This window comes from Eumetopias jubatus, unplaced genomic scaffold (assembly GCF_037043125.1).
Source record: "Eumetopias jubatus isolate StellerSeaLion01/CBP00866 unplaced genomic scaffold, mEumJub1_p1.0 scaffold_6, whole genome shotgun sequence".
Classification (NCBI taxonomy): domain Eukaryota; kingdom Metazoa; phylum Chordata; class Mammalia; order Carnivora; family Otariidae; genus Eumetopias; species Eumetopias jubatus.
Window position 1 is genome coordinate 117890258 of NW_028274812.1, and position 24901 is coordinate 117915158.

The 24901-nt window shown below is 45.7% G+C and overlaps 1 protein-coding gene across 1 annotated transcript in view; it reads left to right on the top strand.

Moving 5' to 3' along the window:
* NUDT3 (nudix hydrolase 3) overlaps window positions 1-13208 on the top strand; it is a 119578-nt gene extending 106370 nt beyond the window's left edge. Inside the window, exons 3-5 of the mRNA XM_028120469.2 lie at window positions 4061-4105; window positions 8558-8642; window positions 11421-13208. Of these exons, the coding sequence (XP_027976270.1) occupies window positions 4061-4105; window positions 8558-8642; window positions 11421-11599 (309 nt within the window). The 3' untranslated portion in view covers window positions 11600-13208. The remainder of the gene's footprint in view (window positions 1-4060; window positions 4106-8557; window positions 8643-11420) is intronic.
* Window positions 13209-24901: the final 11693 nt, after the last annotated feature.

Genomic DNA, 24901 nt, shown 5'->3' on the forward strand with positions numbered 1-24901 from the left:
TAGGCAGTTGCTCAAATTATTTTTGTTAACTAGTCTGAAAGTGCTAGAATTGATGTATTGTACTTTTTTTTTTGATGTATTATACTTTGAAGGTCAAGGAAGCACTCACCTGCATGTGGTTGATAAATGAAGGGCAATACGTATATATATAGATTTTTTTTTTTTTTAATTCTTACTACTACCTAAGATGGGCTTTTAAATAAAGACTCCTTCTCTGGATTAGGGGTTTTTGACATATAGACTGAAATTATAACTGCCTTTATATGATTTGGAAAAGAACAGGTCCATCGTAGCACCCTGACTAGACCAAACTTCCATTTACCCTGAATCAAATCTTATCCCAAAATGTCTGAGCCAGCTGTCTGATGTGACCCTGACACCTACCCTGACCCACATGCAAGAATCATGTGAGGGATAAAAATAACTCTCCTGTTGTTTGTGGCAGCAGTTGAGAGGGAGCTAGCTCAAAGCTAATTGGACTGTGGAGAAGCATGAAAACGTAAAATGGTTGCAGTGAGCTCTGTCTTGGAGGACCTTTGCCTCTGAGGAATCTTCCTCTTGATCAGCACTATGACTTTAAAGAACTGAAATCCTCTTACTAAAGAGGCACGTCCTCCTAAGAAATTTAGAAACTGGTAAACAAAATAATATTTCTTTACTTTTCACCATAGGCTCATTGGCAGGATCACCTTAGATAGAATTCTCTAAAGTAGATCCCCTAAATATTGGTATAAAACGTAAGACACTGAGACAAATAAAGCTGTTGTTAATTTCTACAACTTGAAGATTAATTAGAAGTGAAAATAAATGCCACTAAAATTTCTTTGTACAGATGGCAGCGTTATTTAAATTACACAAGACTTTATAAGGAGGCATCTATTTTATTTTTTGAATATTTTATGTATTTACTAGAGAGAGAACGTGAGCGGGGTGAAGGGCAGAAGGAGCAGCAGGCTGAGCAGGGAGCCCTGGGGCTCCATGTCATGACCCAAGCCGAAGGCAGATGCTCAACCAACTGAGCCACCCAGGCGCCCCAGAATGCATCTATTTTATATATATATATATTTAAGATTATATTTATTTATTTGACAGAGACACAGCGAGAGAGGGAACACAAGCAGGAGGAGTGGGAGAGGGAGAAGCAGGCTTCTCTGGGATCATGACCTGAGCCAAAGGCAGACGCTTAATGACTGAGCCACCCAGGTGCCCCCAGAATGCATCTATTTTATAAAGAAAAATGCTTTTATGCTTTTCCCAACTGCCTCTGTTAGAGTAAATCGTAGGTATATGTTGATGTTGAATGCAGAGAACACCATTATTAAACAAAAGTTTTAAATTATATTGAGCTGTCATAATATTAATTGCGCCCTTAAAAATTGGAGATTGGGGCGCCTGGGTGGCTCAGGCAGTTAAGCATCCAACTCTTGATTTTGGCTCAGGTCGTGATCTCAGGGTCCTGAGATCGAGCCCTGTGTCAGGCTCTGAGCTTAGTGTGGAGTCTGCTTGTCCCTTGTCCCTCTCCTCCTGCCCCTCCCCGCCCCCCCGCCCGCATGAGTACACACACTCTCTCTCAAATAAATAAATAAAATCTTTAAAAAAAAATTGGAGATCATTTTCTTTTCTAAACTTTTGGTTTCTTTAAGGAAAAAAAAATTTAATTGAACAGTTAAAACTGCTAAAGAGAACTTTCTCTACTTTGCCAAAGAGAGATGTGAATGATAGCCTCTATGAACCTCTGTGAATCTCCTTACCTCCCTCCCTCCCCACCAACCTGACAGCCCTGCTCCTAGGCCCTGTCAGTGGGGACCACAGGCTGGAGCACAGGTGCCACATCTCAGGAGTTGATCTGAGTGTTCAGGCTGCCAAGGTCAGAGTACAGAATTGGTTTTCTAGTCCAAGCTGGCCTGCCAGCTCATCCTACTTGTTCAGGCAGCTACATTGGTTAATTCACCAAGTATAATCTAACTAGTCTTAGCTGGCCATGGAGTGCAGTTATTTCTAAAAATGTAGAGAATCAGTTTAGGGGCCTGGCTGGCTCGGTCAGTGGACTGTGTGGCTCTTGATCTTGGGGGTCATGAATTCAAGCCCCACATTGGGTGTAGAGATTACTTAAAAATAAATTCAAAAAAAAATTGTTTAAATACAAAGAATCAGTTGGGGCGCCTGGGTGGCTCAGTCGTTAAGCGTCTGCCTTCGGCTCAGGTCATGATCCCAGGGTCCTGGGATCGAGCCCCGCATCAAGCTCCAGGGAGCCTGGTTCTCCCACTCCCCCTCCCCCTGCTTGTGTTCCTTCTCTTGCTGGGTCTCTCTCTGTCAAATAAATAAATAAAATCTTTTAAAAAAATAAATATAGAGAATCGGTTTAAGTAAGAAAAGGTAAACATTTCCATTTGAGTAGACCCAAAAGCCTCATGGGGGAAAGAATGGATGGGAAATGAACAGGCATGTTGGCAAGAGAAAGGAAAAGAATTCTTTGACAGATAATTGCCAAAATTAATTTCAAAATATAGCTCACCTAGGAGTCTAGGCCTATAAATCAACCTTTATTTTAAATATCTCTAAAGAACTTTTAGAGTGCTTACTTTAAAATTGTGTTCATTCTGTACAAACTTAATGAGTACCTATTGTCTTTAGAAAGTATTTTTGTCTTAATTTTTAGTTTATTACAAATTTAGTTATTACAGATTACATGGTAGTGGTAATAGAAAACAAGTTACAGCATTTCCCAGGCATTTCCAGAAAATCATCCTTCCCTCACCTCTCCCCACTTCTAGCAGGGACAGATATAAAATATAAAAAGCAAAAGCTAAAAAGACACAGCCTGACCCAAAGCAAGGTGGGTGGCATCTCCATAGATCAAAAACAGGGTAGAACTGCTGAATGTCATGGGAAGGCCGCTGCCTGCCCAGCCTTGGGTGGCTAGTGTTTGGACCCTTGGAGTAGCAGGAGCCCAGGTTCCCAATGGAAAGGATACCAGGGGCTGAGACTTTTAGAAAGATGTGGGCCTAGGTAGGGAGAGGACACAGATGCAGTGCACAATAAGAGATGGAGCCAAACCACCCCCTGCATGGCTCTGCCTGCAGTATTCTCTGTATCACCTTGGAGCAGGAGCCTCACAAGTAAGCCCTTCACCAACTGGAACATGAATTTACTTCAGATGAAATGAATTTTATAGCATGGCCTGACAAGGAACTTAAATATGTTCAAGATGTTCAAAAGTAAATGAAGGAATAACTTTTAATTTAAAAGAACAAAAAATCATGGAAACAAGGCATACATAATGGAAACAGATATGTGAAGAACAGGTAGAAATAAAAAATGTCAAATGACTAGAGATGGGATAGCCCTAGTTTTGGTAGGCTGAAAAGAAAATCAATTGGAATAAACTGAAAAATGTGCCTGTGATTCATCCGAAAGACACAGATCTAAAAAAAAAACACCAAAGGGCCGATGGGAGATACGGAGTATATGCATGAAGGTCTAACCATTGTATGAAGTTGTCTCTTCCCAGTCACTCTCTGTCCATCACATCATTCTGTGCATCTCTGTCAATACCTGTCACCACGTTTATGTACTTGTTAACATATGCCTTCCTGAGCTGCTTCTACAAGGTGCTGAGCTGTTTTGGGCATACTGTATACAGACAGCCAAGAACGAGTCAGATAAGGATGTTGCTTTCTTGGATCTTGTGTTCTAGCCTATTCGTCACTATACCTCTGACACATATTAGGCAGTCAGTGTATTTGTTGAATGAATGAATGAATGAATGAGTGAATGAAGTAATTAATACCTCAAAATATCTTCTGTGTGGCTTCATGGCCTTGATTACCTGCTATATTTGGCCGGCATTGCAGGAGTGAGAGAGACGGGGAGGAGATGAGAGAAATCCTCCCTCCCCAGAGCACACCCTACTGTTACCAGTCTGTGACACTCAGGAAATACTGATGTGACCTCCTTAGACCTAGAGTCCTCCTAAGGTGTTCCTCTTGGGTTTTGATTCATAATGAGACCAGAAATACAAACAATATTAATGTGCTAATTTTTCTTCTTCACTTTTTAGGCTGGAGTAAAAGGGACATTGGGAAGATTAGTTGGAATTTTTGAGGTAAGCCTGTTAAAATCTTTGGTGCAATTGGTATCATATTAGTAACCATGTAATATAAATATGTATTTCTTTGTCTTAGTCCTTTCGGGCTGCTATAACAAAACTGAGTGGCTTACAAACAATAGAAATGGATTTCTCACAGTTCTGGGGACTAGGAAGTTCAAGATCAAGGCACCAGCCTATTCCGTGTCTGGTGAGGACCGACTTCCTGGTTCATAGTTACAAGTTTCTCCTGCTAGCCGAAAGTAGCGTGTTTGTACGAAACCTTTTGTAAGTCAAAATGGTAGAAAGTGAAGAAGCAATTAATTTATATGGACATTTTTTTTTAGCATTTCCAAAACCAAAAAATAACCTCTCTCAGGCTTTTCTGATACCTCAGGATACATGCTGTTAACAGATGCATAAAATAAGTCAAGCTAAAGCACAGGTGTGCAGAGCCCAGTTCATGGCTTTGGCGGCTCGATGAGGAAGTGCTGGTGTCGTTCCAGGGGAAGGAGTCTGGCCGGACCGCACTCGTTGCGCCACGCGTGCACTGCCTCTGTAATGGATCGCTGCGCCAGAAAGGCTGAATGCTCTTTTTCCTTTCACCTTTTTTTTTTTTAGAAACGCAAATTCCTCTTAGGATTTCTTTCGGTTAGCAAAAACAGGTACTGATGCAGGTCTTCCGTAAAAGTGAAGTGGCTTACCTAGAACTCTTGAAAAGCAGGGGGTACTTGTAGCTGTTTCTCTCTGTGTTCTCCCATGCATGGCAAAGGGGGATGGCCGCTCACTGGAGCCTCTTATCAGCTGCCAACCCCATTCCCAAGAGTCAGCCCTTCTCAACCTAATCAGCTGCCAGAGGCCCCACCTTTAATACTATCCCACTGGGAGTTAGGATTTCAACATCCGAATTGTGGGGGGCATAAACATTCAGTCCATTGCGGTCCTAATCTGGGGTAGACGCCATCTTTGTTTCGCTGAGTTTTCAAAACAAAGCAGCACTGGCAGAGAATAGCTTACTTTCTTTTTTAAAATCCCATAGTCTCCTCCAGACAAATAGAATTATTTGTAAGTACAAGCATTACCTCAGAGATATTGTGGGTGCAGTTCCAGACCACGGCAATAGAGCAAATATTGCAATAAAGCAAGTCAAATGTTTCTTTGATTTTTGCCAGTGCGTGTGAAAGTTATATTTATACTGGATTGTAGTCTCTGAATATACACTTACGATGTCTGTATTAATGTCTATGCCTTAATTTAAAAATACTTTATTGCTAAAAAGTGCTAACCATCATGAGCTTTTTGCTGGTGGAGGGTATTGCCTCCGTGGTGATGGCTGCTGACTGCTCAGGGTCATGGTTGCTGAGAATTGGGGTGGCTGTGGCAATTTCTCAAAATAAGAAGTTTGCTGCACCGATTGACTCTCCCTTTCATAAACAGTTTTTCTGTAGCAAACCATGTTGTTTGATAGCATTTTATCCACAGTACAACTTCTTTCAAAATTGGGAGTCCATCCTCTCAAACCCTACCGCTGCTTTATCAACTACGATTATGGAATATTCTAAATCTTCTATTGTCACTTCAACAGTCTTTACAGAATCTTCACCAGGGGTAGACTTCATCTCAAGAAACCACTTTCTGTCCTCATCCGTAAGAAGCAGCTCCTCATCTCTTCAGGTTTTATCAGGAGATTACAGCAATTCAGTCCCACCTTCAGGCTCCATTTCTTTCTTTTTCTTTCTTTCTTTCTTTCTTTCTTTTCTTTTTTCTTTTCTTTTCTTTCTTCTTTCTTTCCTTCCTTTCTTTTCTTTTCTTTTCTTTTCTTTCTTTTTCTTTCTTTTTCTTTTTGTTTCTTCTCTTCTCTTTTCTCTTCTCTTCTCTTTTATTTTATTTCATAGCACAAGCACAGGGCGGGTGGAGGGAGAGACAGAGAAGGAGAAAATTTTAAGCAGACTTTGGGCTGAGCATAGAGCCCGGTGCAAGGCTCAATCTCACAACCCTGAGATCGTGACCTGAGCCGAAACCAAGAGTTGGGTGCTTAACTGACTGCAGGCTCCACTGATTCTAGTTCTCTTGCTATTTCTACCACATCTGTAATTTCTTCCTCCACTCAAGTCTTGAATCCCTCAAAGTCCTTCACGAGGGTTGGAGTCAACTTCTTCCAAACTCCTGTTCATGTTGTTATGTTTTACCTTTTTCCATGAATCACCACTGTTCTTAATGGCATCTAGAATGGTGAATCCTTTCCAGAAGGTTTTCAATGGACTTTGCCCAGATCCATCAGAGGAATTGCTATCTGGCAGCTCTAGCCTTATGAAGTGTATTTCTTAAATAGTAAGACTTGCAAGTTGGAATGACTCCTTGATCCATGGTCTGTGGAATGGGTGTTGTGTTAGCAGCATAAAAACATTCATCTCGTTGTCCATCTCCATCAGAGCTCTTGGGTGACCAGGTACACTGTCAATGAGCAGTCATTTTGAAAGGAATCTTTTCTTCTGAGCAGTAGATCTCAACAGTGGGCTTTAAATATTCAGTAAACTGTGTTGGAAACAGATGTGCTGTCATCCAGGCTTTGTTCCATTTATAAGAGCACAGGCAGAGTCAATTTAGCTTTATTCTTGAGGACCCTAGGATTTTCAGAATGGTCATTGAGCACTGGCTTCAACTTTAAGTCACCAGCTGCCCCTAACCAGAGAGTCACTCTGTCCTTTGAAACTTGGAAGCCAGGCACTAAGCTCTCTAACTATGAAAGTCCTAGATGGCATCTTCTTCCAATAGAAGGCTGTTTCATCTTACACTGAATATCTGTTGTTTCATGTAGCCCCCACCACGGATGATCTGAGCTAGATCTGGAGAACTCGCTGCAGCTTCTCCACCAGCACCTGCTGCTCCCCCTTGCACTTTTGTGTTATGGAGATGGCTTCTTTCCTTAACCCTCATGAACCCACCTCTGCTCGCTTCACACTTTTCTCCTGCGGCTTCCCCACCTCTCTCAGCCTTCAGAGAATTGAAGAGAGCAAGGACCTTGCTCTGGGACAGGCTTTGGCTTAAGGGAAGGTTGTGACTGGCTTGATCTTCTGTCCAGACCACTCAAACGTTCTCCATATCAGCAGTAAGGCTGTTTCGCTTTCTTGTCATGCATGCGTTCACTGGAGTAGAACTTACAATTGCCTTCAAGAACTTTTCTTTTTTTTTTTTTAAAGATTTTATTTATTTATTTGACAGAGAGACACAGCGAGAGCAGGAACACAAGCAGGGGGAGTGGGAGAGGGAGAAGCAGGCTTCCCGCCGAGCAGGGAGCCCGATGTGGGACTCAATCCCAGGACCCTGGGACCATGACCTGAGCCGAAGGCAGACGCTTAATGACTGAGCCACCCAGGCGCCCTCAAGAACTTTTCCTTTGCATTCACAAATTGGCTACCTAGCGCAAGCAGCCTAGCTTTCAACCTGTCTTGGCTTTCAGCATGCCTTCCTCACTAAGCTTAATCATTGCTAGCTTTTGATTTAAAGGGAGAGTAGGAGATATGCAACTCTTTCCCTCACAAGAACATTTAGAGGCCACTGTAGGGTTATTAATTGGCCTAAACTTTTTTTTTTAAGTTTTTTCTAAGATTTCATTTTTTTATTTGAGAGAGAGATGGAGGAGCACAGGCAGGGGGAGCAGCAGAGGGAGAGGAAGAAGCAGACTCCCTGCCAAGCAGGGAGCCCAAAGCGGGACTCGATCCTAGGACCCTGAGACTACAACCTGAGCGGAAGGCAGACGCTTAACCAACTGAGCTACACAGGCGCCCAGCGTTGGCCTAATCTTAATTTTGTTGTGTCTCAGGGAATAGGGAGAATGACAGGGATAGACGGGAATGGCTGGTCAGTGGAATTAATTAAGTTTGCTGTCTTATATGGGCGTCCTTTGTGGCACCCTAAAACAGTTACAATAGTAATAGCAACAGGGGCGCCTGGGTGGCTCAGTCATTAAGCGTAGAGGCTGGGTAGAGGTTTGGAGGAAGGTGGAAGGAAGTGAGAAATGGGGAAATAAAGATGAGCAGAGTTAGTAGAAGGGGAGATGCACCCGATAATCAGCTTGCTTGCATTGATGGAACCTCCACCCGCCCACAGCCTCTTCTCTTTCTTGTGTTCTAGCGAGTTACATTTACTTGGTGCCTTTTTCTTGAGAGGTCACAAACTTCCTTCTCACAGCCTTCCTGTGAAGTTGTACTTAGGGAAAGGGGAACGAAAAAAGAGATTAAAGCTTAGGCTTTAGAAGGCCAGCCAAAGAGCACAACCTTAAATGCAAGTGTGGCATGTTTTAAATAGGCCATCTGGCACTATTCCATGTATGATTGTAGGATGATTGAAACTAAAAGGAATGCTTGTGTCTGAGCTCTCGGGACATATGGCTAAGAGTGTGTTTCACTCAAGTAATCTCAGCTCTTTAAGGGAAAGCTCTTCCTCTGTCCTTCTCTCTTTGCCCTTCAGAACCAGGAGAGGAAGCACAGAACGTATGTCTATGTGCTCATTGTCACAGAAGTCCTGGAAGACTGGGAAGATTCAGTTAACATTGGTAAGTTGTCCCCAGATAGCCTCCAAAATGCTCCCCACCACGGGCCCTTGCCACGCCACAGGTCATGACCCAGACCCAGAAACGAGCCTGATGAAAGAAACCATAGAAGGGTATGTTTAATGAAACAAGCATGACCATTTTGAACCTCTGAAAGTAGTGTTTTGAAATGTTCAAAAGGAAGCTGAAGGTGGATACCTGGTCAACAAATAGAAACATGCAGATAAAAATAAGAAAGGTGGTTTCTGAAGCCTAATTGGACCCTCCACAGCAGATACTGACCCTCCTCCACGATGGCCACAAAACTCCAGCTGGGAGCAGGACCTTGGCTGTTCCTTGTGATGCTTATTCGTATTGTTGGAGAAAGCTGCTGATTTGGTGGGATGAGCTGCTCCCTCCAGAGTAGTGGGAGCAGTTTCCAGTTTCATCCATACTCCCCTTCGGGTGCCCCTCCCTTTCTCCTGAGGAGCCATTCTCTTTGATCTCTCAGATCACTGTTGGGTGTGTGTCTTTGGAACTAAAAACTTAGGTGATTTAATGGTCGGTTCATGGTTTACTCTTTTGCTTCTGAAGGAAAGTATATTCTAGAAAAGTGTAATATTAATTTAGAAACCGGTTATAAATCAGCAAACAGATAAAATCCAGTTGCTGAAGTGTCTCCCTTTGTTGTGTGTATGTGCTTTGTCACCATGCCCCTCACACTGCTGATCTGGGCATTTCATGGCCCTTCGGCTTTTAACGGCCTTGTATGTGGTAAGAATGCAATATGCTTAAGTAAATAAATTCAGTAGGGGTTTATTAAAAATAGCCTCTGTGACAGCCAGTGCTAGGGCTTAAAAAGGAGACAGAGATGAGTGTGGCATGGCCCTGTCCTCAGAGCACTCTTGTCAGGCGGGAGTCACACACTTGTGATATGAATTTTCAAGGTACCATTGCTCTATTAATATCCAACAAGCCTTTCACCTTCTACTACTTCCGAGAATTGAAATATTGAAATAATCTGAAATACGGAGAATAAGTCTATGAGCCTTCCTTCAGGTGAGCCTTTTTCAGGTGGAAATTGGCTTTTAAACGTATGCCTCAGTGAAGGGTAAGTGATGTACCTCAGTACATGCATCTGACGGAACGTTGCACAGCTGTTAAACACGGACTTCTGAAAGCTAATATAGCATGGCAAAGGGCTTGTGAATCGGTGTTGGTGAATGAAAAAAGCAGGGTACAGACTTATGTGTACAGTTAGAGTGACATTAAAATAGGAATTTGAAATGAAAACAAAAATGAGGTACTCGTTTTTACCTAAAGAATTGGCAATGACAGAGGAAAAGGTAGCAGTGCTACGGGGAGGGCAGTGAGAACGACATTCCAGCGCACACAAGCAGGACTGGGGATTGGGATGGCCCTTCTGAAAAGCAGTTTGGCATTATGTAACACGAGACCCTTAGAGTTCACATGTTTTATTCCTATAATCTCAGTTCTAGGCCTCTTCTGGGAGGTTAAAAGAAAGAATAAAACAGATAGAGGTTTTTGGTTGGTTTTTTTTTTTTGAAGAGCAAAAGTGCTGGGGGTGTGGGGGAGAAGGGAGGAAAGAAAATCCTAAGCAGGCTCCATGCCCAGCACAGAGCCCGGATGCAGAGCGCAATCTCACAACCCTGAGATCGTGACCTGAGCTAAAATCAAGATTCAGACTCTCTACCGCCTGAGCCGTCCAAGCACCCTGCATATTTTTTTATAACACAGACAAGCACTTAAGAAACAGTGTGAAGTAAAAAAAGAAGCAATAATAATAATACTAATAAGCAAACTCTTACAGCATGTACTGTGTGCCAGGTATCATTCAAATATCTTACATATTAATCCTCACAGCAGACTTGTGAGATAGGTACTACTTATTATCTCCAGAGATGAGGAAGGTGGGGCACAGCTCAGTACCTAGTTAGTAACCTGCCCCAAACTGACCGTTCATTAGAGCCAGTGATGAGATTGAAGCCTAGCATGTTAGCTCCAGCATCTGGGTTTCTAACCACAACACTCTTATTAGAGCTTCTGAGGATTCAGAGCATCCGAAAACATGATCCCAGTGATAGTTGTCCAGCGCAGTGTCTTTTTAGATGTGGTGAAGAGAAAGCAAAGACATGAAGGTATTGAGAGTAGTCATTTCTGGTTTCTTATGTTGTGGGTAATTATATTCTTTATACTTTCTTCCATTTTCCTAATGTTAAGCAATGATCTTTTATTATAAGAGAAAAAATAAAGGATTTTAAAAAAATTGAAAAAAAAGTAAGAAAACAGACTGAGAAGTTAATAGGGATGGTATTATTTTTAAAAATATTTTGTTTGTGGATATATAACTCTTAAAATTCTGAAATAAATGATTATAAGGCAGCCATCGTCGTAATTCTGGAAGCCGACGCTCGTGTTGATTTGTGCAGAAGAGGGGGTGCTGGCTGGGCTTCAGGTGTATACACGCAGGCCGGGCAAGGCCCAGAGGCCCAGGAACGCAAGAGGAGATCAGGAGCACTGGTTCTTTCTGGAGGGCGGGTTTCACGCAATTCACTTCTCACATGTCTTCCCTGTCTTCTGCATCGGGCGTCTGTATGGCATTTGAAGCATATACTCCTGTAAGGAAAGAAAGTGAGGAAAAATACCTTTATGATGCATGGTTTTAAAGTCTTGATAATGATTGCTTTTCTGTTTTCATCAACCCTTTCTCCCAAGTTGAAGATCAGAAACTTGCAGCTGCTTCCCTTTTGTCCTCATTTCTTCTTCTCTCTGCCCCCACAGGAAGGAAGAGGGAATGGTTTAAAATAGAAGATGCCATAAAAGTGCTGCAGTATCACAAACCGGTGCAGGCATCGTATTTTGAAACGTTGAGGCAAGGCTACTCAGCCAACAATGGCACCCCAGTCGTGGCCACCACGTACTCGGTTTCTTCCCAGAGCTCGATGCCAGGCATCAGATGACTGAAGACTTCGTGTAAGAGGAATGGAAATTGGAAACTAGACTGGAGTGCAGATCTTCCCTCCCTTGCTCTTTTCACCTCTCCTCACAGGCCTCCTCTCCAAATAAGGCATGATGGGCAGCAGAGAAAGGGGTTCTTGATGGTGTTGCTGTTTGGTGTTAAGTGATGGGCTTTTTCTTCTCTTTTTATGGAGGGGGTGGGGGGTGGGTATGTAATTTGTAAGTACTTTTGTGCATGATCGGTCCCTCCCTTTTCACACCCCTACAATTGTCTGGAGAGACAGACAGCCTGCCCTCTGCCTTGGATTCTGAAGTGTTCCTGTTTGTCTCACCCCAGCCCTGGCCAGACGTTTTTTCTTTGATTTTTAATTTTTTTTTTTTTTTTTTTTATTAAAAGATACCAATATGAGATGAAACCTTTCAAGAATTTGTCCTATAATGCGCTATTCAGTCCAGGAGGTTGGTCACTTCCACTGCAGGATACATTTATCTACACATTATATACTGGGCATATAATATGTAAATAAATGACTTTTAGAAGAGGAATTTAACTGTTTAATTTTTCAAGGTTTGTTTTGTTTTTTAAATTGGGGTGTTTCTGAAATGGAGAGCCTCGCAGTTAATTTCCCTTTTTGTTTTTTGATGCTAGTGGCTAGGTAAGTTTCCCGGTCCTCTCCCTTTACCCAGTCACTGACTGTAGTTATGTAGGGTACCGAAAGAGTTTAGCTGCCTTCATAGCGCTCCCAGGACTCATGGCCTTCTCAAAGCTGTGTTTCCATGCCAAGAAAGACACAGGAAGAAACCTATTTTCTTTTTTATTACCGAGCCAGGAGCAAATGGCCTCAGCTCAGACCTGGAGAAACAATGATAGAAATTGAATTCCTCCCTATGTGTTGGCAGTGGGGATTTGAACTGGATTCTTGGAATTGCTGTCTAAAAAACTGGAGCATCAAGCACTGTTTCTGTCCTGCGGGTTGGAATTTTTTCCATAATGCTACTTACCGCTGACAGTGGCCTCTCTCCTTGTGCATCCATGCCTTACACCGCGCTGCACTGGACATTGTCCTTGTGCGGAAGCATCTGGCTGGCCTGGGCCAGTGCAGGTGTATGGCCCCATCCTCATCCTGGGTGACCATGTTAAGTTCCCAAAAGGTACACAGGAGGAAAATTCAGGTGTCTGCTTATCTTTGCAGTGTGACAGCATTTGGAATTGCACCATGGAGCATGCCCAGAAATAGTAAATTTGTCTCCTGCTGAGACGCAAAAGGTCCATCTTCTGCTGAGAAGTGGTATGGGAGAATGCTCGGTCCTTGACTAGAACAGCAACATCATGCATTGGCTCACTGCAAACTGTCGCGTTGGTTTTTGATACAGGCTTCTTGCTGGCTTCATTTGCCAGTTGTGTTGTTTAGTTGGGAAGTAAGCAGAAAAGGGTCTTGAGATCGAGGGGTGGGTCTAGGAGGGGGGACACTGGTCAATCCCTGGCTTAGGACAGGAGTTTGTTGCTGTGCTCTTAGTGGCATCTCCTTTGTCAAAACATAGCCAAGATGTGAAATTAAAATCGTAGTTCTCTTTATTTAAAAATTCTAATAAATACTCAAACTTTGAAAAGCTTTTGCTCTTCCCTCCCACTAAAAGTGATGTATATATACATATATATAAGAGATGTAGGCCTGTGTCATTCAGTGTTCAACATTTTGGGGGGACATCGTTCGATGAACTTTAAATTTTGCTGTCTGCTCTCAGTTTGTATCTTCTCTCCCAGTCTTGAGACACAGAATCAACAAGGAGTGCTCACAGTTTGCCTAGGATATTGTCCTACCTCTGGGAAAGGAATTCTGTCCCTAAGTAAGGGTCCCAGTGGACAGAAACAGCACCATGGGATTTGCTTCTAAATACCAACTCACTGTTCACATGTCCTACTCAAAAATGAACATACTGCTGCTTGTTGCCTGATTGAGAGCAGTCTGAGTTTCTGTCCATATAAGTAAAGGAGAAAAGGTAATAAATTCAACCAAGCACTAAGTGGAATCCAAAAAACACATTCTTCCAACTAAATTCTACCTTTATGATATGGATTGAAAGTACTTCGCAGGAAAACAGACAGGACTCCTGAAAAGAGAAATGCAGTGTTAATAGTAATTTGTGCATTTTTTCATGACCTAAAGATGTTTTTACTGGGCTGGTGTCACAACACATTACCCTACCAAGTCCAGTTTGGATTGATGTTGGCGTCTTTGGGTCAGGAAAGTGAACTGTGCCAAGAAGTATTTTTCAGTGACATGAATGGATCCTATTAATGCAGTTAACTGGGGAGATTATGCTGATGCTTTCTTAACTGACAAAAAGAGGCTTTGTCCAACACCAGAATTGCTGAAACTGGTGCTATTTTCTGTTGCACTGGGATCCTGATGAGCAGGGATTGGTGTTTCTCCCTCCCTGGCACCATTAACACCATGGCTGTCTTCACTGGTGTGTAGTCATACCCTTCTGTGATAGATTACTCAGAGCCCTGGTCGCAATGGCCGTTACCCCGCTCCACAGAAAGCAAGGAGAAAACAGAAGAAAGCACAAAAATGATCCCACTCACAGAGTCTTTCTTGGACACTGCTTTGCCGTGAATTCTGCAAGTACTCACCTTATTCAGGCTTGGCACAAACAGGTTCTTGTGTACAGCGCAGATATAAAGTCTCACAGTGAATTTGTCCGTCCTAGACTCTGGTTTATTACTAGCCCATCCATCACAGTCCACCCTGCTCAGAATAGAGAAAGACAGCATTGGCTATTTTAAAATTAACTTTGTTTTTAGTTTATCAATTTGCAGCCACTGGGGAAGCATCCGTGAGGTCATGCCATATCTTTTTGAACCAGGACTGTGTGTGTGTGTGTGTGTGTGTGTGTGTGTGTGTGTGTGTGTGTGTGTGTGAGAGAGAGAGAGAGAGAGAGAGAGAGAGAGAGAGAGAGAGAGAGAGAGAGAGAGAGAAGGGCTACCAGAGAGAGAGAGAGAGAAGGGCTACCAGAGAGAGAGAGAAGGGCTACCAGGGGTCGAATACACCAGGGTGTATTCGATTTTTTTTGTAGCCTTCCAGAATGGTGCAGCCCATGAAACAGGAGTCTTGATTTTTCTTTCTTGTAGCAAACCTGGCAGGATGGAAAAGTTAATGAATTGATGGTTTTGTTTTTACAAGTGTCTGCTGCCCCATCTGCCCTGTGGGGAGAGGGCTCCCGCACTGCTGAGTCTGAGCTGAGGCCATCTGGAGGGATCAAAGAGTGTGGGAGGAACACCCCCTGTGAGGCCGTGGAAGCCCCTCGAAGGTGGCTGCACTGCAGGATTTCCGCCCTCGGCATGGCGCGGCGCAGCAGGCGCCTCTTGCCTCTCGCAGCCTCTGGGGAGCAGAGCGGGTCACTGCCCTCTGGGAGGCTTTTGCAGCAGTTTTGTAAATGTGTTGCTACACAGTCAAATTCCTTCATGAACATAATTTCTGTTTTGATGTTAGGAGTCAGTCCACGTAAGCTTAGACTTGCTTAGAAGAAAAAAAAATCACCTTTTGTTTTGAAGAGAAAAACATCCACACAGAACCGTTCTTCCTCCTCCTCCTTTCTCTTGCCCACATACAGTGCTCCTTGGAGGCCTCCCTCCCCTCCAGAACCTGTGTAACCAGAGGAGCAGTCCGTCTCCCGCCGGACCTGGGTGTGCATCTCACGTTGTACTTACTGTACGTGCTCGTCATTTCCACCGCGTGCTGGAGGAGTGCCTCTGTTGGTCTCCCCACCTGATCTTTTTTTAAAACAGCTTAGCCTGAGCCACATTTCTTTTGGTTCACAAAAAGGACTTAATAACCACAGCGCGATCTTTGCCGCAACTGTGTGATTTTTAGTACTTCTGAAGTGTTCTCAAAGTCCAGCCTAGATGAGAGGAAATTTAGAATTAGGAGAAATACCTGGAGAAGTCATGGGGGGCTGAATTTTTGCTTTCAGGGAAATGAGGATTAGCTAATTGATAATCAAGGCTCATCCTGGTCCCTTCTGCATTTCAGAAAATAACGCACATGTTTATAACAAATAGGAGACAAGTTAGCACAAGAGGCTCTGGGGCGAGGAGATTATCTAATGGTGGTTATATAATGCAGCGGCTCTTGTGGTTCTTATTCTTAAAACTCTAAAAGAGGTCAGACCTGAAGCAACACAGGTCATGCTGCCCAGCTGTGGTGACAGCCATTTCTTCTGAGCCCTGCTGGGATGGAACCCATTTCCCCAAGGCTTCCAGGCTATGCAGCCGATGTTGGTGACCGCAGTCTTGCTCCAGCCGGGCACCCATCTCACTTGGAGCAGGTGGGAAAGCAGCCCCAGGGTCAGCCTCTATTCTCTGGGGTGAGCCTTGCAACAGACATCACCGTCCCGGAAGAGCTGTTTTCCACGTCACTTTAGATGTCACCCAAAGCAGACATTTGAGATGTTCAGGTAGCAAATTGGGAAGCATTGGCTGCAATCTGTAATAGCTACTGTTGTCTGTTGATTAGGTGACTTGAGATGACCCCAGGCCCTGGGAACCTGGAGATTTTAGGCAGACTCTCATTTGGAGTCCAGCAGCCCTTCCAAAGGCAGCTTCACATTTTAACCACATTTTCGCCGTAGCTGATGACCTTTCAGGGATGTGAGAAGCCTAATCAGAACATCTGAGAAAATGATACCTCTTGCCCTCAGATTCATCCAATAGTTCATCCTCCTAGTCCCCTTAGAAATTAATAAATAAAAAGAGAAAGAGAGAATGCCGTTTGGTGAGGATTTGGACACACTGCTAGAGCTGAGGCTAGCAGTCGCATGATTTTGTGAGTCAGCAATATGAAGCTTTCTAAGTCCCCAGAAGCTTCATTTATAGTGAAGATTTGGTGAGCTTTCGTTGTCTGAGAAAATGAGATGGTCCCCTTGAAGGGGAGCTCACAGGGAAGCCACATTAACTAACAATTCACACCAGGGGGGATTCTGCTGGAGAAGAAAGCGCCTTTGGCCAAAAAAACGAGATTAATATCTAAAAGGTAGACATGCATTGCTTCTGTTCCTCCAGCAACCAGTTGTTTAATCATTAGCTCTAGGTTTCCTTTGGTTTACATTCTCAGTTCTTAACCCCGCACAGAGGTCCCTAGAACACCCAAAAAGGCATCTAAAACCCTAGAGATTGGCTTTAAAAGATCCAAAAGCAGCAGCGTTGTATTTTCCAGGTTTCTCGCCATTTTGATGTGCTGCCCATCCTTCCACACACTCTGCAGCCAGGCCAGATGTGAAGACTGTATTCACTGACTTGTGGAACCTAAATTCTAGTTCTGGAACAATTACCTGCTAAATTGCTTACGCCTGTGGAAGTTATCTGTGGGGTGTACCTTTCAGAGAACATTTCAACAGTATAGTAAAATTGCCCTGGGCTCGAGGGCAATCAGGCGTTTAGATCAAAACTGTAAGTCTTTGGGCCTCCTTAGGGAAAAAGCAAGATGTGTAAATCCCAGTGCTGGGCCTTGAGACCGTACTTGCTTCTCCCTAGTATGGGGTGAAGTGGCACCCTCAGGAAATCATTTTTCCAGTGAGATTACCTATAAATCCCTAGGGGAAGTAATACCCATATGAACCTGTCTTTCTGAGCACTTCTATGCCAACTTGAAAATGGTAAGCTAAAGCAGCAATGACTCCACGTAGCCTCTGTCACCCTCTTTATTGTTCCGTTTTGGGGGGTGGAGCTTTTCAGGGTTAAACCTTGGTCTTTAACCTCTGTTTGTTGTGGAGAAGATGTGTCACTAACAAATGATCTAAAGAAGACCTCTAGTTTTTGTTTCCCGAGTGCAGCGGCATAACAGATATGACTTACGCCCGGGAAGGTAGAGGCTGATGATGATCAAGACACCCACGACCCAGAAAGATCTGTCCCACATAGAGCCTCCACAGGGAACAGATCTGAAGTTAGGTTCTGGAGAACTTCCAAAGCGCTGAAATGCAGGGAGGACTTGGAGGACCTTTGCTCAGCAAGCGGGCGGCTTGTGTTCCTCCGAAGAACATGAAGGAGCTCCGAAGGGAATGGCAGGCATTGAAGCCACAGCGCACAGACTCAGACCTTCCCTCTGCCACTTCTCACATGGCTCGTGCACTCTTTGCTCAGAATCCAAGGGGACCCTCCTCTCCAAAATCTCATTGGCTTCAGGTGTTTTGTTTAGCCTCTGAGAACCTCCCCCTTTCACTCCCACCTCCGGATGGACAGAGATGTGTTGCTCGGGGCACAGATGTGTGAGTCCAGGGCCCAGCAGCACAGTGTTGTATTTAGTGGTTAGAAAAACAGTCCACTCTGTTAACAGTATGTGGTACAGTTTTGTACACCTCAGGTCTGTTTTTATTGTTTCATGGTCTGAAAACCTTCAAGCTGGTTTATCGTCCAAGAAAAGGCAGATGGTTAGACTAAGTAACATTTAGTTCATACCTCTATCTTAGGAAAGGTAGCCGTCCGTTTGCTGTGTGCTAAAGGAAGTCGGGAGCATTTGAGGATGTTGGGAGCTGTTGTAAAAATAAAGCAAGTGGCTCTGGCCTACCCAAGTGTATCAGAGAGCGTGGAAGCGGGTTAGTAGCATCTTTAAATCTGCTCTGGCCAGGCCCTCCTTCATCTCAAGGACCTTGTCTCTCCTCTTCTCCAATGACCTTGGTAAGGGACGAGCTCTAAGGAGGCAGCGAGGCCCCAGCCCCTCTTTGCTCTGCTGCAGGATGTAGCCTCCAAACAGTCTGCGGTTTTTTTAAGGGGTTTCCTCACCATGATTCCCTCCACATCACTCACCTGCCATCAGCATCCGAAAAGGTTAAAATCCCGGGACCATTCCAGTTCTGAAGCAGATGAACCAGATGTGCTTCCTCCCCCTTTGCAAGTGTACTGTCCAGATGCAGTCTCCCTTTGGCCAAGTTTGACAGGTACTTCCAGGAAACCCCTTAAATTGAGGCAAGGAGTCAAGATGTTTTGAGTTTTTCCCCCAGAAGGCAGAGTCTTTGTCCCTTCCCCCTCATGCTCATATATTTTAGCCAAGTCTTAAAAGGTCAAGTCTGGTAATGTCTCCAGAACTGAGGTGACAGGTGGGGGCCCATACCCCCAGGGACCAGTCCCCTGGGGGATCCCACATGCTCAAACTAGATTGTTCTGATCCCACCGAAGTCTGCTGCTGTCCCCATCCCCTGGGACCCCTCAGAAAGGAAACGACCTAGGCTTCCAGTCATTAGGTCACCCAGTCCTTCGGTGACCAGTCTACAGGGTGTGTATCACCTGCATGGGTGGTGTGCCTCCCACTTGTAGAAAGGGTAGAAAGTGGAACATTCAGTGGGCTGAGTACTCACATCCTTGGAGAGGTTGGCAGAAATAACCCCAGTGAGCGTAAAACAAAACCGAGGAAACCAAGGAACCACACTTGTATGGGAGGAGGAGTTGGTTATGGTCCTTTTACCTCTTGGGACCTGACGCTGCAGTATGAAAGTGGGGTTTGGAAAATCACCCTTAGCCCAACCCAAATGCATTCCAGGACTTCGGAGTTTCCAGCCCATGGGTGCATGGTCTTTTCCCATTTTTTGTTTGTTTCCAAAACAGCCTTGCTTGGTATTGCATGGAAAGTTCCGGTTTTCCTTCCTGCCCACTTGGGGCCACCCACCCAGGCCTGGTCCCTTCCCCAGTATCTTTACAGCACTCCTAGGGAGACCTGCGCAGTGCCCTTAGGAGCCAAGGGGAGTGGAATTTGGTCCAGAGAAGGCAGCAAAAACTGAATTTTCCTGTTTCCGCTTCTCAAGGAGGGTGTTTTTAGGCTTCCTTCACGACTCTCTTTCCTGTGGGTACAGTCGGGTTGGGAGGAAGGGCTAAAAAGAAAAGGAACAGGGTCCAGCCAGCCCAGGTTTGGGTCCGAGACAGGTGCACAGCTGATGCTCTTCCACCCCCTTCAATAGCAGGCCAGTCATATGTAACGATTCCCCTTTACTAAAGCGTCTGCTTCTGTGGTGCTAGCAACAGAGGACAGACAGACCCCTTCCCCTGTGCTTTCCCTAAAGTTCCTCCATCCCCGTAGCCCACTCCTTGTTGTAAAAACAAGTGCTTAATCCTGTGAGCGTGCTGTTCCTTTCTATGTGTGGGAGGGAAGGGCATTGGAATTGTAGGTTGTAATCTTGTGCCAACCAATAAAAACCAGTATTTCACACACATCCCTGCTTAGTGTCTGGTCTCTTCTTTCTCGAGGTTTTCATTGAGTCCTTCACATCAGTCTTATTTTGATTTTACCCCCACTCTCTGCTGAGGTCTTGAGAGTTGTCCTAAAGGTAGGTCAGAGGTGGCCCTGTGGACGATCTGCTGTTTCGGGAGTTCAAGTGAGAAGTGAATGGGAGAAGCCAGGGAGTGAGACTCAGTGTTTGTTGAGTTAACCTGGCTAGTGCACTGGCTCTCGGTGTGAGTAGCCAAAAATAGGCAGGAAGTTGGCTGCTAAACAATAGTAACCTGATGACTTCATTCCACCACAGGACAGATGCCCTACCAGCTGGTCAGGGCGCCCTTTCCCCCTGAACTCTGATTCTGCAGGCCTCCTTTGTCCATCCTATGATGATCCCCCCTCCTTTATCAAAGGATTCTTTCTTTTGCCAGATTTAGTGTGCATAATGAGGCCATGAGCTTATAAACACTGACACAAGTGATGTGCTATACTTAGGAAACTACCAGATGGCAATCTCTAATTGGGATCTGGGGTTCCCGGAACTCTCCACTCGCCCGTGTCCGATGATGACAGGCCATTGTGCAGGTGTCCCATCCCCATCACATTTACTACATATCAATTGCTCCCCCATCCAACTCAGAGGGTAAATGCAGGCTTTAGGATTGTCTTGCTGCAGCCCAGGCTTCCAATAGCCTGTAGGACTTGTGGCTACAGAAGAGAGGTCCAAAGAGTCCCCAAAACTTAGAGTATGGGTGAGGAGAGGAAATCAGCTCAGAGGACACCAGCGCAGCTGTGACGCTGCTGGAACCAACACCAGGGACAGTTGGCCACAGTGCACATTGCGATGCCCGTGCCCTTTGTTAGGCTGAATGGCAGCTCTGAGCATCCAAGCCGGACGAAGTTGCACAATTCTTGCTCATCCCCCAATCAGGCTGGCTCCCATCCCCTCTAGAGACCTGATCATTGTGCCCAAGACAGCCTGGCCTTATAAGCCATGGCCTTGTTTGCTTTCTGGTTTCAGACACATTTGGGGTGTGAAAGGTCTATTTTCTCTCCTAGGTCTTGTGACACCCAGCTAGCATCTCAGCATCTGAGGATGCAGCCACATGGCTCCATGTTCTATGTCCTGAATACCAGCAACGTGCTAAACCCAGGACACACAGTCCTCACAGAAGCACCTGCTTGGGTGACAGATGGCACGAAACAGGAGAGATGACAGCCTGGGGAGGTAAGCCACTAGGGGTCAGATGAAAGGGGACAAGGGGGAGAGCTCAAGCAGGAGGACCATAGGAGCGTGGGAGAGTAAGGGAGCTGGAAGAGGGAGGAAGGACCGTCCTACATCGAAAGGCTGCCTGCTAGAATAGAAGGTGTGAGCATTGCAGTTAGATCCCGGTTCAGGTCTCAGCTGTTTGCCAGGCTCTGTGATCTTGGACAGGGTATTGTCTCCGTTCCCTCCTGTTCAGTGGCGCAGAAGTCCACTTGTTGTGCTTGCTGTGAGCATTAAATGAGTGGAGGAATGTGTGTGACGTCAAAATTGCTATGTGATCATTCAGTGGTAGCTGTGAGCAGACACCTGCTCAGGGATGGCCAGGGGCTGTGCTGAGTTCACTGTAAGTGACAACAGAGGCAGATAATCAGAGTGCAGAGTGACAAGTGTGATCAAAAGAAGGCTGCCTCCTTCCCAGAGGAGCCATCCTCATAAAGGATGCAGAGGGATGCAGGAGTTCTCAGCAAAGGGAATAGCATTGCCAGGCTAGGGCACAGCACTGTGCTCGTGTAACAGCAAGTGTGCTGGGGCTGGAACATGATACCAAGAGTGGGCAGGGAGGAGAGGGGCAGGAGGGGTCACAGAGGTCAGCTGGGGTCAGGTGGCTCGGCAGGCTGTTTGAACTCTACTCTGGATGACTGGGAAGCCAACAGAGGTTTTAAAACAGAGCAGTGACTGCATCAGGTTGGACATTTGAGGAAGATGATACTACTAAGCGTGGTCCCTGTGTTCCAGGCCTTAGCACCAGGCGGTGTGTTGACGGCTTTACATTTAGTCTCTGCATCCCTGCAATGCATAGGACCTGTGATCATTACCTTGTCTGGTAACAGGAACGGAGGCTTAGGGAAGCAGACTACTTTTAAAGGGAATTGGACAGACTAATTCGAAAAAATCATAGGGTCAAGTGCCAAGGATGTCTAAAGATAATTTTGAAAAATTCCAAGGGTAAATACAGGAGGACTACAAGGGAAGTCCTGTGTTCTATCAGCATCAAGGCTTAATACTAGAGGTGCCTGGCTGGCTCAGTCTGAAGAATGTGCAACTCTTGACCTCAGAGTCATGAGTTCGAGCCCCACGTTGGATGTAGAGATGACTTAAATAAACCTGAAAGAAAAAAATCGGGTGCGATAAAATAAAAGACTTCATAGAGTCACTAAAACAATGTGATAGAGAAATAAAAGAGAAAATAGAATGGGGGACCGAGGAACAGACCCATGCACATATGGAAGACGTTAAGAGCCAGAGGAAATGTGCACCAGGGTGGGGAGAGGCTGGGTTCCTCAGTAAATGGTGTTGGAACAACCGACTAGTCAAATGGAAAAAAAATGAAATTATCTCCTTACCTCACAACATACGTGAAAATAAGTTCACAAATGTGTAAAATGAGTCCTAAAACTTTTAGAATAAAATACAGAAGTTAAGTAATTATCTGAGGTCACACAGGTAATAAGTGAAGAAACTATGTAGTTGAACCTGAGAGATCTGGTGCCAGAACCTTGCTCTCTAACCCACTCAGTAGTACTCTGTCCTGGTCACTTTAGAGCCCTGCCCATGGGTATAGAGAAGACTTCCAAAATAAAATCTTGGGGCGCCTGGGTGGCACGGTTGGTTAAGAGGCCAACTCTTGGTTTTGACTCAAGTCTTGATCTCAGGGTCACACACAACCGCGAGATCAAGAGTTGCACGCTTTACTGATTGAGCCAGCCAGGCTCCCCTGGAGATATCTTCTTAAAAAGATAGTTATCCTGCTCTGGCCACCAAACACTATCCCCTTTTCATCACTGCATTACTCATTCATGCACCGTTATTTACTCCCATCTTTCTGGTCCCCCTGTCCTTCCCCTGCAGCCTCCCTGTAGAATTCCATCCCTGACTTAATCCATTCATTCCTGTACTGCACTTTGCAAGAGCTGCGCCTGCCCAGAGAAAACCAGATACCATGGGCTCATGCCTCCCCTCCACTGAGCCTCCAGTGCCAACCATCCATGCCCAGTGACTGCCACAGGCCACTTTTCTTCTCATCTGACGTCTCATCTGACCCCTCCCTTCTCCCATTGATGTCCCCAGCGATACTTCTGATTCACCTCCCACCCTGAGCTTTCAGAGTCAAGTTCCAACTCCTTAGATTAGCACCCAACATCTTTTGTGATTTGGCCCTGGCCCAGCTCTGCAGACTCTTTTCCCTGCCACTGACCTTGCCCTTCTTTTCCCCTGATCTCCTCGAGCTTCTTACGGTTCTCCAAATGCATCACACACCACTGCACAACTCCACAGGTCACATGTGCTCTGCCCTCCTTTGGGAAAGATCTGGGAGATTCTGTCTCCTCGCTGGGGTTGTGGAACTCCTGTACATGCCCTCATTCCAAAGGCACCCTCTAAGGTGGGGAGACTGTCTCTCTATTCTTGGTGTCCAGCTGAGTGGCTTAGAGCAGGTACCTAGGAAATGTGGGTTGGAGGAAACAAAGGGCCCAGTGATGTTTTGGGAATGTACCCAACACAAGGAAATGTATCCCTAATGTCACCCTGTACTCTGGACAGCTTTACCAGCCACACACACGCCCCCTCAACTTTCCCCCAAACTGGGAAGGAAGCCAGCGCAGGCCTGCCCTCAGGGATCTCGGGAGAAGTTCGGAGCAGGGGGAGCAAGAGCACTATAGTAGTCTCTTCCCTTTGGGATAAGGGTGGTGTTCAACCAGCGTAGCACCCACCAGGGCCCCCACCTTTCTCTTCCTGTCTTGAGTTTGTGGGTTAGGGGGGGAAAAGGGGAAGGTGCTTCTTCAGGGGCAGGAAACTCCCCATTCCTGCTATTGCCCTTCACCCTCAGCCCAGGATCCTGTGAACTTTCCCGGACCTAGGGCAGGACCTAACGGAAGGCTAGTGCCTTCTGTGGGACCTGTGTCTGAGACCAGCAAGGGAAGCCAAGCTGGGATAGTGACGCGGATTTGCAGATTGAAGGGTAGAGTCAAGGGTAATTTGTTTGACTTGAGGGGAACTTGATCTGAGAAAGCTGAGTGGACCGATTAGAAGAGCTGACATTATTTGAGCAGTTTACAACGTACTCTTCCATCAGTTCAAACAATTCCTTGAACGCCTTACTGCCTATACAGGGCCCTGACCTTCACATAGACCCTGAGACGCAGTACTTTGGTCCCCACCTAGTTGCTGAGGGAGCTGAAGCCTGGAGGAGACAGAGGACAAAAGAAAAATAGGTTGGGTGGGGGATCAGGTTCAGACGGTGAAGGAAAGCTGGAGGGAAGCAAATACCTTGCAAGTCAGGCATCTGGTGCTGTCAGGAGCTGGCCACTAAAAAGTTCCCTCCAGCCACCCCTTCCTTCTGATGCATTTTAGGACCCACTTAGTCCCTCCTCCCTTATTCCTTCAGGATATGCAGCCCCAGTGGGGGCCACCTGATGCGCCTCCACCTGCTGGCCTTGGCCCGGCCGGGCTTTGGAAGGAGGGGGAGTCTCCGGATCATTACAGAGAAATTACTGGGCTGGAACCACCATGGAGGAACCTGGGTAGTCAAGGCAAGGTCAGGGCTGGATGGAGGCAGGGGGCCAGGTTGGGACGGGCCTTGTTCCAAGGTCCCACGCCTCAGCTCCTCAGACCACCAGGGACAGGACAGTGGCAGGAGCAGGGACTATGGGGACCCGCTCTGCCTCAGTCCCGCTGGCCTTTATCCCAGAATGGGGTGGGGGCTGAGGCTGACCCCGCTCTACTGGCCAAGGTCTTCTCCAAAGCTCTTCCTCCACTCCTCCCTCCTTCTGGAGCTGGCCTCCTGCTGCACCACCGAGAGAGAGAGAGAGAGAGAGAGAGAGAGAGAGTGCGCG